The sequence below is a fragment of the Platalea leucorodia genome, assembly GCF_965183815.1.
Source record: "Platalea leucorodia genome assembly, chromosome: 3".
In the NCBI taxonomy this organism is placed as follows: domain Eukaryota; kingdom Metazoa; phylum Chordata; class Aves; order Pelecaniformes; family Threskiornithidae; genus Platalea; species Platalea leucorodia.
This window is the reverse complement of record NC_138825.1, coordinates 67,181,682-67,194,774: the sequence shown is the minus strand read 5'-3', so window position 1 is coordinate 67,194,774 and position 13,093 is coordinate 67,181,682. Positions and strand designations below refer to the sequence as shown.

At 40.2% G+C, this 13,093-nt stretch overlaps 1 protein-coding gene across 1 annotated transcript in view; it reads right to left on the bottom strand.

The window, feature by feature from the left end:
- Positions 1-12,577, bottom strand: part of SAMD3 (sterile alpha motif domain containing 3) — a gene marked incomplete at both ends in the record, with an annotated part of 41,504 nt that extends 28,927 nt beyond the window's left edge. Inside the window, 3 exons of the mRNA XM_082305471.1 lie at positions 7,381-7,491; positions 11,553-11,742; positions 12,499-12,577. Coding sequence (XP_082161597.1) covers positions 7,381-7,491; positions 11,553-11,742; positions 12,499-12,577 — 380 coding nt within the window. The remainder of the gene's footprint in view (positions 1-7,380; positions 7,492-11,552; positions 11,743-12,498) is intronic.
- Positions 12,578-13,093: the final 516 nt, after the last annotated feature.

Below are 13,093 nucleotides of genomic sequence, written 5' to 3'. Positions count from 1 at the left end.
TCACAAAATCACAAAGTGCAAATTACTACATCTTTTCTCTCCTCTCAGTTCTTGAGACATTTGGTGCTGCAGCTAATTCAATCCGATGGCTAGCTGCTGCCGAATGTCAGCCCCCCTCTCCCCGTGCTGTCACATCTCTACCCCTTTCTTACTGGTGCTGGGAAGCCTCTAACCATGCAGCAAGTTACTTAAAGAGCTACAGTGATGAAATTCTTCACTTTTCTTCTTGGTTTAGTTTTCTCACCGTTTATGTCCCCAAAATAGCTGCCTATGAGGTGAGACAAATACCAGCGCAGAGGAAGCAAGCTGGTCTCTATGTTTAGCTGCATTATGGAACTGCATCCTAAGAAGCATCTCCTCGGCAAGGACACAACTAATCACAGAGCTTTTGACCACTCAGCTTTTGCAGATGACCACTTTACTTATTGTACTAAGTCACAGCACTCTCACACAGCTATTTCTTTCTTTGACTCCATTACAGCCTTACACTGCTCATGCACAGAATGTTTACTGAGACACGAAACTATAAAATAACATCATTTTGGGAGGAGTCATTTGTCTCCCTCAGCTGGCAAAAAAACCCACCAAAAACAAACAAAAACAAAAAAAACAACCCCCAAACCCACACCTTTTTGAATTATAGAACCCCTGGGATCCCTAATCCCAGGGAATATCTTGTTTTACTGCTAAAAAGGCAAAGATTTTACACACTTGCAGCATCACCCAGATCATTCAACGAAGGTTTTAGATCATGCTCTCCAAGTCCGGTGTCCTATGCAACCTCAGGCAGAGACACAAAACTGCCTGAATTAGCTGTAACAAGTCAGTAAAAATAATCTTGGCATCAACATAGACAGCTCAATCAAGATAACTGCAAAGTGCAGTAGAGACCTAGAAACAGGTTCAAACACGAGATCATATGATTTTGTCATTTTTAAGCTTCTGAGCATACTGGTAAGAAGGATCAGTTTCCTGCATCTGTTTAGTTTATTTAAAAACTAAAAAAAAAAAGTGACTTGAAGGACAGCTGAGCACACACATAAATAGACTGTGTGCTACATGCTTTTCTCATTGTATGTGTACTTCAGTAAAGTCCATGAGTCTATGGCACCCATTGCTATATCTTGTATCAGCTTAGGTCCCAGTAACTCAGAGGACATCACAGGTGAGTAGAACCTTGCTGACATCAGTGGGTTCCCACGTTTGGCACGTCCAGATAAAACTCAGCACATGAGTGGAGCCTCAATAGATTCCCATTTTTCACAGGTGAAGGTCTAGCCTTTCACAAAGCTACACCAAAAATCAGCAAGAGACTCCTGTCTGAAGAGTTGTAGGCTGGAAAAAAGTCCATGTCTACAAAGCCAAGGAAGAAACAGAGGAGAAAAGAAAACCTGGAGCCTGCAGATGGGAAGGAAAGGAAAAGTCTGCAGCTGTAGAAAATGTTCCATTTCACTAACACATGTATTATATGCTTTCAACTTTATGACAATATTTAAGGTTGTAAAGGTTATTTCCATCAAAAGGAAGAAATTATGACAGATGATGAAATATCAAAAGAAACTCTTTTTCCCTTCTCAATAGTAGGATAAAATAGGGCGCTCTTTTCTATGCACAGTTCTGAGATCTGTGCCTGAAAGATTCTCATGCCTTTCCCTTCATGTGCTTCACTGCTGTTTCCTACTTTCCAACATAAATGCACAGTTTCCCAGTTATTCCCTAAAGCCTGGAATTTGCAGTCTACCTAGTGCTTGGTGATGTCTTTTACTTTTTCAGTTCCCACTAAACATAGGGGCAGGTATCCTTTAGACTGAGCAAGAAGTTACCCGCAGCAGTGTTAGCTTCAGCAAGGCTAGCACACGGGAGCTGACAGACACACCGTAGCTGCCCGCTTCCCAAAGCAGCTCCAGTTTCAGCTTTTCCTGCAGTACCCTTGCTATAGAAATCATCACATTCAGTAGAAGCATGAAGTTACAGACAAAATTAATCAGCTTCAAAGAAAGTTTGAGAGATGCAAACACAAACTTCTTTTAGAGGGAGTCAAGATTTTTTGACAGTTTCCATTCCGAGGAGCAGCATCACGTAAGCGAAGGCTCTGCACTTCCATCTCATGCAAGGGCAGCAGCTGTAGGTTACAGACAGGGGGAGAGAAAATGCTCCTTGGGGAATCTGACTGACAGAACTGCCAGCTAAATCAGGCCATTTTAATGAAACAGCATTTATTTGCATTCACCCATGAAAGATGTGTTATACTGTATCCAAAGAATTTTATGTATTTATTTGGGTTTTTTTGATTGTTGTTTTTACGATTTTGCTAGAACTTAGCAAGGCAATGCAGTTAGTATCTGCTGCAAGTAATTTGTAAGACTTAGCTTATTTCTGATGTGGAAGAAAGGAGATTTAACGAATTTTTTTTTTTCCTGCAAACTTTTGTGGAAGGCTCACAGCACCATAACAGTAAATTCAGCTCTGTTGACCTTGAGCACTCTAAAACCATTGAGTCCAGTTGCTTTGACTCGCAAAACATTGGGGCAACAAGCACAGAGAAGATATTACTGTGAGTCTTCTAGGTTTTTTAATTTGTTAGTATTCTTAAGCTTCCTGCTGCAACGACGGAGACATGAAATGCTAACTTAAAAGAAAAGTGGCAGAAATTCTTGCAACCACATAAACCGAAAACTTAAATTTAAAGAATCTCCCACAAACCAAAAACCAGAAACCAGAAAACAAACCAAACCCCACAGATATAACAGTTTTTATGAAGATAGAATAACAATTGAAGTTAAATTATCAGGAATTGTTAAAATAAAAATGAAGAAATTATTTTTTCTATTATGATACATCATTCAACAGAGGAATCTACTACTGAAACAATAGATAGCTTCGAAAGTATTGAGACAAATTCATAGAAGAAAGATTCAATCAATCACCATTAAAATTAATGGGCTAGATGCAATTTATCATTTTGGAATCCCTAAACATTAGTTGTTGTAAAGGTATAATCAAAGGAAGCATCTGATGTCTGTACTTCTGAACAAAACAGACAGACAGTACCTCCTTTCTCCTACTACTGACCACTGTCAAAGACTTAACATGGGTTTTTTTATGGCTGCTTTTCATGTCCATATGAACTAACTGAAAAAAAGATCATCACATCTACTATAAATAATTCTGATGATATCAACAATAAGGTTTCTGCATAGAAACTAAGAAACTCTTAAGTTATATGTAAGAGGCACAGTCCAGCTGAGATTTGCTTTGTAGGACTATAGCTGCATGTGAGTATATAAGTATACAGATAAAAGTAATATTCGCTCTCTTGTGTAAAGGGAGCAAAATAATCTGAAATGATTGACTAAGCAACAATTTTTCAGACTACATACTCTCTCTCTCTTTTCTTTCTTTTTTCCTTTTCTTCTTTTTAAAGCACAAGCGTAAGTGTGTTTCTGATAAAACACATTAAACACAGACCAAGAGTATATATGTATGGGTAATGGAGAAGCAAAGGAAGGAGCTCTATAAAGATCATTAGCAGAATGATGTGTCAAAATCAAAAAACACACAGCTACCCAGTAGTCAGTGCAGTTGCCTGCAGTCCGACCAAACCAGATGCGAGACTGCCCTAGCTAAGGAGAAGTACAGCATCCTTAACATAGCTCCGCGCTCAGCTCACCTCCAGTCCCTATCAGCGGGGTGTTACCAGTTCCAAGGTTGCACCAGCGCATGCTGGCGGGTGCCTGACCTCGAGAGGGCTTGCGGCAGGCGAGCCGGCCACACTGAGGAAATGAAGGAACAGTGGTTTGCAACCATGCTGGCCAGCATAGCCATCTTGGAGACAGGAGACAAGTTTATTTTAAAATAAATATTCCAATTCATTATTCTTGGTATCAGCCAAAATTTATGTGGGCACCAGCACCAACATACTGTCAATGCTGGCAGTGACCTTATTAGTATATGAACACTTAGCAGGCTCAGGTTTAGTTGAACACTGACCACATCTTCCAAATTTGCAGCAAATAGAGAAGTTCAAGGCTGTCAAGGCTGGCCAGAAGATCTGTTATCCTGCTTGTGCACATAAGCCTGCTCTGAGCAAATTACTTCAAGGCGTTCAGACAGTAAATCTGTTACACAACACTCAAGAGCTACAGAACACGTTTTTAATAGAAAGAATAAACGTACAAATAAACCCATATCCAGGACATCACTCTTGAAGGAAACCAGCCGGACCATCAGATTGGAAACAGTGAAAAAAGGATGTTAGGGATGTCATTTGATAAACAAACACCTTGAGGAAAGGCAGACAGGACGTATAAACCAACCAATAAAAGGTTGGTTTTTCACAGCAGTGTCAGGTATTTACAAGTAATGACAGCCTCTGTCTTAGCAACAAGATAAACACCAGGCTGCCTGGAGCCATCAAACTGCTGGTACTCTGATACAGAAAAGCAGGTATAGGGGAAATGTATTTATTGAATCGTCCTTTGTAGATATCTTATTGTCTTCACAGAAAAGCACTGCTTCAAGATTAATCTTCTTGGGAGATTAACAAAAAGACTGGCTGTTTTTACTTCTGTAGTTGCTAGCAAAAAGTTATTCCACTGAGGTAACCTGCAAACCTCATCTGGTTATACATACGCACAATTTCAATACAAGAAAAAAAATTATACGATTGCTGCATCCACTTACTCTTTATTTTTGTGTTTAAGCAATCTTCTTTGATTTTTTTTAATATTTCATAATATAGAAGAGTGTACTTAACACAGCTGTTAGGACTATCTACACAGGAAACATACAGAGAAACTTCGAGCCAATTCACCAGTGCTAATAATCCATAAAAGCACACACACATTCATTTCAGGCAAAACCATGCCAGCTCTTGAAGCTGTAGTTGCATGGGTCTTTGGGGGAAAACAAACAAAACCCCCCAAAAACTCAACCCACAAAATTTCAAGTTCCTCTTTTTCAGATTGGATGAAATGAATGAGGAGACAGAGGCTACAAGTGTAACCCTGGCCAAATATCAATCATTTGAATTGTACAATTAAACCAACCCCTCTGAATTAAACTAACCCCTGTCAGAAGTGACTCTAGAAGCGCTTATATGAACTGCTCTGCCGCCAAATAACTGGGTGAGGTGGGAACACCCACTAAGGAAGAGTGGAAGTCATCATTGTTCTTAGTTGCTCTTCCAGATCTGGCCTGGCTGATGAGAAATGGGTACCTACCCTCCTTCTTACTCAGAATAAGACAGTCCAAAGTGTTTTATTTGCAGAACAACCTCCTTGTATTACTACAGCTTCCCTTTCCCCATTAGTTAGAATGAGAGACTAGGGGAGAGAAACACATGCACAAACTTTAAATATGGCATATTCAAAGAAATGGAAAAAAAAACTACTAGTTGATCTAGCAGAAATATTGATTAACATGATGCCAAAATAAAAAAAAAAAATAGCCACCATTAATCTGATGTGAAAAACCACTTTTCACCACGGCACATAAATCTATAGACTGGAACTTGAGTGAAAAACAAACCAACCAACCGACCCACCCAGCTTTCAAAGTAAATACATTAGCAGAATAGACGGGGGTTACTTTTATACTCTAGGCTAAAGTCAAGGCAACGTTTTCTGTTCCCATAATCAAATTTCTAAAACAAACTTCTTGTTCAACCCTTCACAATGTGCTTATAGCTGACATAATCCCCTCAAGCATATAAAACATTAAAATTTTCCATCGGTTGTTGAAAATGCAATGAGTACTGTAGGGAAAGGAAGGCAGGAAGAAAAGGAAAAAACAAACAAACAAACAAAATCAAACCTAAACTCTGTAATATTGCGTTTAGCAGTGTGGGTCAAATCATAGACATACCTAAACAGCAGCATTCACCTCCAAAAATAGTATTTAGCTTGGGATGAACCTAGTGCAGCAGTTAATGGGTGCAAGGGCTGGTCAGTTCCATCCTCAGCCTCAGTCAGTTAAATCAGCTGTTTCAGAGAAAGACATTTGCCTGTTTCTCATCTGACCTTCAAAGAGAAGCCCTCATAAAATTTACTCAGGTCTTCGAGACTACAAATTATCACAGCTCCACTGACTTTTAGGGCATCTACTGCTTCATGGAGAAGGGGCACTTCCATTTACAGCAGCAGACTTCCCTCCTCTTCTGCTCCTTTGCCCCAGGGCGAACTGGCACTGCTCTTTTACAGTCCCTTTCCCTTAACAGGCCATTATGGGCCTTTGAAAGCTACTACTGACAACATTTACTGAGAACATTTCCCAAAACCAGTCTATTCTGGGTTACACTGATTCACACAACCCATTTAAAACTCTTTATACAGCACAAGGCAAATTACTCATCATTAATTAAAAATAAGCATCCTTAGAAGTACAGGCTAAAAACCATCCTTGCAAGATCATTTTAATGGTTTATTCCGAGGGTTTTAAGTGATTTGGGTTTGTTTCGTTGGCAACAATGCTGACAGGATCTTTGGGTTTGGGTTTTTTGTTTTGTTCGTTTGAAGCTCGTGGTAGGACTTTCTTTTGAAAGCATTAACTATATGATTCACTAAGCCCTCTCCTCTGTTCCCAGGCAGCCTTATCCCTAACTCCCTGTTACATTTTTAAAGTGATAAAATGGACATTTTTACAGAAAGACCTCCCCTTATCTCAGAATATCAGACTGATGGTGAAGCCAGTCACATCTATGGGGGAGAAATTAGAGCAGGCAGGAATAAAGGGGGGGTAATGACCAGCGGGGAAAGCTTCGCAAGCAAGAAAACAATTGCCTTGAAAGAGAAATGGCACTCTTTCAACACTAACTAACCATCTCAAAGGGGAAAAGCATGTGTAGGGAAAAAAAGAAAACCCCAACAAAACCTCCTGCCTTGCATCCAGTTTTTAAGACGACTCATTTTGATACCCAAGGAAAATGAGTGTGCAAATGGAACAAGATGCCTACCTTTGCAAGTGCTATATTTAAGGTGCCTCAAGCACATGATTTTTTATAGTCATATTCCACTCTGTAATGATTAATTTGCCAGATTGCTGTTGGAAAGATATCTGTAAAAGAGGATTTTTAAAAACTAGACAAATAAAGACAAACCTGTCGTTACTTCATGCCCTCTGCATGAGGCAACATGAGATAGTAAGCAAGGACTGAGGATGGAGGGTAGGAAAAAAACACCATTAGACTACTTTATTCAGTCAAATCCTAAGAAGTTTCTGCTCCTGCTCTTTTCTAAATATACCTGGATATACCTGAACCTGGTCTCCAATAACGAAGATCACTTTTTACAAAGTATCTGTTTAGTCTTAATGAAGCAAAAATAAGTGTTTATGTCATTTTCAAAAGGTAAGAAAAATTTAGCAAATGCATTATAAACTCACTTTTGCTTTAGCACTCTGTGATCAATTAGGCCTTCTTCATTTTCAGTTGAGCACAGATATTTTTTCTGCTCCACAGGACCAGAAGAATTTAACATTTGTCTGTCAGTGGCCCTGGAAGGAAAAAAAAAAAAAAGGTGGGGGGGAAGGAAAGAAAAAAAAAGAAAAAGGATTTTCCACTGTCAAGTTTTGTGCAGTTTATAGAAAAGAGGTATTTTAGGGTTCTAAAATACCAGTGGCAGAAATAGAAAAGGAGAAAAATTAGCATATTGAATAGTCATGATTTTATGTAATGCTAATGTCTCTTAATCAATCTCTCAGTTCAGTTATCAAACTCCGACAGGTTAAAAGGAAAACTGTAAATAATACTGCCTAGTGATATTCTACTTAGTACACAGTTACAATACCCAAGAAAATAAAGCTTCTCAGGGCAGGATAACTGCCATCTCCGTAGCCTGGCATCTCCTAATCTCTGGGAATAATTAACCATTACAATATGCAAGGGGTGGGGTGAAAGAGTGATTTACATAGTATTGTAAGGCAGTTTCTATTCAGCTAGAACCTTGAACACTTGGTCTGGAGGTTAAGTCCATCTTGAACCTTCAAGTCAGCTTTGCATTACTTAAACCGCTCTAGAAGATCCCCGAAATCCACTTGGTCTCACATCCCACTCTTCCTGGTTATTTATTCCAACTCTAGCCTGACACTAGCAGCAAGAACTCCAGATACCCCCTTTTCTACGTGCCAGTCCAAGCCACTGCTTTCCATTTAGCCTTTGCTTCCACCTCTCTCTCTCCTCATTTTCCTGTTATTTCTTCTTCAATTGTTGGTAGGAGTCAACATCAACTGTTTTACCCTGCATTGGGGGAAAAGCAGAGCTAAGATAGGGGCTACTGTTCTGCTGCCAAGAATTCATGGCAGCCACCAACCTTTTTTTGGGGGGAGGGTGGTGGTGGTGGGTATAGCTTCCTTTCTGTACCTCATCTCTTCAGAATCTCTGAGCTCCAAAGCTGCTTTATAAACTGTTCCAGCCTCAGTTGCACTCACACATGAAAGGCGATTATTGAAAGGGACATTAATGTTTGCCAAGTTTATAAGGGGAGCTTCCCCTTTTCGTGAATCAATACATCTATTTTTCAGCTATCCAGTTAAAACCAGAAAAATCCAGTATGTTCTCTATGTGGCTCCTAGAAACAATTGATCTTGGAACTGGAAAGGATCTTGATATTTACCTGGTAACATCTGTGTGAGCTCCTCATACGCACATAAACATAGTTTCTACTGCATGACCCAGAATGCTTCCACCTGACCGCTGACAGACACAAGATGCTATTTCTGTGTCCTGATCCAAACCGCTGGAGATGCAAGTCATGTTTGGTGTCCTTTCACAAGTCCATTACTTCCACACAGAAAGTGTTCACCTACCATACTCAAAACTCCATGTCCAAGGAGTGACTTTATTTCTGTTCCTAGCAGAGAGGTGAGCTGAGCACAATTCGCATGCAGTTAAAAGATGTGCTAAGGACACCAGGATAAAGAGGTGGCCAGCCAGGAGTGCACCAACAAGCACTGGGAAGATCATTCATGCGAGAAAAATGACAGGGCAATACTGCTGACAGCTCTTGGAAGCTTCACAGCTGCTTAGCTGATGCAGAAGGAGACGGCTATGGTGCTGCTTTCTCCCCTGCCCTGAGCAATGCCATGTTCACCCCAGCCCTGGTACTGGCAGGGTGAACTAGTTCTGGGGACTGGCCTGACTGAGAAATAATTCTGCAAAACAGAAGAGGTGGTTGGTTTTCACCTGGGCTCAAGCACCGCAGGAGAAGGACCAGGAACACGCAGACTCAGTTTTCACAGTTGTCCCATGCCGCTGTGGGACCACACACTCAGCTACAGATGCTACGAACAGTGAACCTTAGGGCAGTGACTTTGCTCATGCAACCAAGACTGCAATTCAGCCTAACATCGCTGAGCAACAGAGGACACGCGAGGTCACTTCACATATATTGTGGGTCTATGAATTTTTGGTTTTGTCACATGTTCTGTTCCTCTGTGTCAAAGTAGCTTACAAAGAAAATAATTTTATTACATTGCTTCAAAAGAGTGTTTCATACACTTTGTTCTAGACATGAGTCCCTGAATTAGGTCAAAAGAAATTATTCTTAGAGGACTTTGTTCAAGATGTACCGAACAGACAAAATAATTTCAAACTACATCACTAAGACAAGCACTCCAGAGTTATGAAGTGACAGTTCCAGCTACCTGCATATGAGGATACAGCTTTTAGTTTTATAATAAAATACTATTTTTACTGCGGCAGCTTTTCATCATTCTATATACCCCAAACTGCATAGAATACCTTGATTTTTTACTCATCCTAAAATACACGACTGAATGCATTTCTTAAACGTGCTTGAGTTTTATTCTGTGTTTCTTGACTTGGACACAGAAAGTGTTTCAGAAAGAGCAGCTTATTTACCTAACTTCCCTGTAAATAGAGGAATATCAGCATCTTATTTTCCAGGCAAGAAGACTAGGTAGGGAAAGATTTTAAGGTAGATTATATTCACTAATATTTGAGATCTCCAGCATTTGATTTTTTTGGAGTCTGCAGAACTTCAAGGAAAAGCTGTGCCCTCGCACTACTGCAACTGCATGCTCTTTGTGAGACAGTAAGGCCTGACTTGTAGGACTTTAGAAGTACACAGGGAACAGTCACGCCTGAGATGCAGTCTAGCCAAACATCCCTGACAAAGTCAAGGATGAAATCTAAATATTCAAAGCAGCATTCAAACTGCCCTGAGCATAAGAACATGCTTTCTTCTTCTGAAATCCCCTGTGGAAATCACTATGTATCTACTGCACTTGGGATGAAGTACAGGGCCCAAGTACAGTGGTCATCTTCACAGCAGACACCTGCTCTACCTCCAAAGAGGGAGCTTCCTATAAACCAAGTGAGGCAGGGCCCTGGTGCAGAGAGCTGAGACTGGCTGTGATTGCATACTTCAGGTCTATGATAAATCATACATGCGGTGAGATTGCCTTCTTCCTGCACTCCCCTTCCCTACAATGATGCAGGACCATTTACCCAAGGAATTTCATAAATACTTCCACAAGGACAAGAGGGTGTATCTACGTGAGCACTTCAGTTCTGCTCACGAGTGCAATTTGGTTGGAAATAACTGAATCATCGCCATTTACCATGGTTTGGTTTGCACTGTGGAGTCATCTCAGAGTGCACAACCTAAACTCCTTTTGGATGAAGGTAAATGCTACAGAGAATGGTCTACAGATCTACTCCTACTGGGCTAATACTAATGCAGGCTTAGTGCTAGGGTTCTTTCCTTCAAAAAAGAGCATTTTGCATCCATGGCAAGCCATTCTCTACTGTCAGAATTCTTGGGAGAGCTCAGGATGTCTCTCCTCAGCCAAGACATCCAGAAAAAAAATAATCCTGCAAGACTTACAACAGATCAGAATGGAGGGGAGGGATAGGAGGGGGGAACCAATCAACCAACCCCCAAATCCCCAACCAACCCACGTGAAAACACCCAACCAAAAAAAACAACAACCAACCTCTGCCTCCCCCAAAAAAGCAGCCCCAAACAAACGAAAAAGAAACACTACTCAGCCAAGAGCCAGAACATGCTCAGTGAAGACAATCGCTGCAGAATTTGTTTTCTAAAAATCTATCTAGTTCCACACAGTGGGATTACTAAATGCTTACACCTAGATCAAATTTAGAGCTTCCTTTGAGAGAATGAATTTAAATACACCTGTGACACAAACACTATCTCTGGCTAAATCATGATTTTACTCCAAGGCTTGCAAACATTTAAAAATAAGTGCTTCAGAAGCTTAATAGTGCAAATACAGAAAATTTTAGCTGTAGTGAAAGTTTGACAATGCTTCATCCAAATGAAAACTAAGTCCTAGATCTGGAAATGAAGAGCAGCTTAAATTAATTAATGGTGCTGTTCATGAATGTTGATGCCCTGTTTATTACCACAAGGTAATAACCTTATTTTGCATTTCACATGTTGTTAGAGATATTCAAAGTACAAAAACCAGTTACAACTCACAGCTGTAGAGCTAGCAAACACCAGTTTTAAAATGCTATGAAAAGGATACAACTATACCCAGACTGATATTTTCTGTGCCACGTACAAACTCACCCACTGATTACTTCTGGCAATTTTGGAGAAGCCATTTCACAACAGTATGTAAGGGGTTCTAGCCCACTTTTTTGTTGCTGGTATTTATTAATCAGGTCCAACAGCACTGCCTGGTGCCCAATCTTCTTCACCAGCTGCTGCACCATACGATCATTAAGAGCCAGAAGAGCTGCTCCACTTACTTCTTCTTCTGCAGATTGAAGAGGATTAAAGAACTACTGTAAAATAACTTTACAGTTACAGTAACATTCTATATGCTTAAAAACGTGAGGATGGAGGACAGATCAAAGACAAGGATGCTCTCTACTGCTGATGGTCGTCTTCAACTGCTAAAAAGATGGTGTTTTAGCTACTGTTCTTTCCCAAGCAGTGCTAGGAGTCCTAGTCACTGGCCAGGTACCTTCCCCTGACAAAAAGCCAAGTCTGAAACATACAGAAGCAGCAAGCTGACTATTTTAATGCTTTAAATCAGGCCTTGCTTAGAATGCAGCAGACTGTTACTTCATTAATGAAGGAACACAAGCTTTTTAAGAGAGCACACAACGAACAGCCTGTTCACATAACAGTTTCTCATGGACTCTTTTGTAGAGTGTTTATATACTCAGACATAAAACGTTTACACGCTACAGTTGCATTATTTCAAAAGATTTATACAATATAAAATAGGCCCTGTCAAGCCTTTTAAACTGCCAGCTCTGATTTGAGAAGGTGTATCTATTTATATACATGCTTAATCTCATCCCCCCAGCATTTCTCAGAGACTTCGTAATAAATCTGCACATTTATTTTGATTTATCAGATCTATGTCGGTTCTCACCCTAATAAATTTCTATAAAAGTCTGAAGTTAACATATACACACATGCCCCAAAACAAGGTAGGCAGTGCCAGTTAAAGGCACAGAACGAAATACTAAACAAACCCCACACAAACAACACAAATGCTTACCACGAAACTTAGGAACTAGTTCTCCTAAATTTCTCTGTCTCAACCAGTTGCAGACTTGATCAACCGACCAATTTTCCATCTTCAGGTGTTGCAATGCTAAATTTCACTATGAAATGAAGAGAAAGGATTATTTTTATGCTGAACTCTAAACTGAACTCCAACATTTCATAGGAAAAAATGCACTTAGCAAATAATGTTACACTTACATGCTGTGAATAAAAATAGTGCAAAATAATCCAACTAATGCCTGTTGCAAGTGACAGTTTCTTTGGATGCCTTTCTTCACCTCCTCTCTCTTCCCTGCTTTCCCTCTGTTCTAAGAGACAGCCTCATTCCTTATAAAACCCGACCTGCTCCAGTACCATTAACACCCAGGTTTCCACACAGAGAAGAAAAAAGGTGTGAAATTCACCACCACCACGCTCATCAGGAAATGGCTGACATTTGACAGAAAGAAAAAAAACACCAAACCACCACCATCAGATAAGAGTCTGTCACGTACACGTCTATAGTAAATCAAGCGCCTTAACCCTCTCCACACCACCAAGCAGGTACTCAAGCAAATACTTAACCCTCAATTACCAACAATTAGGGG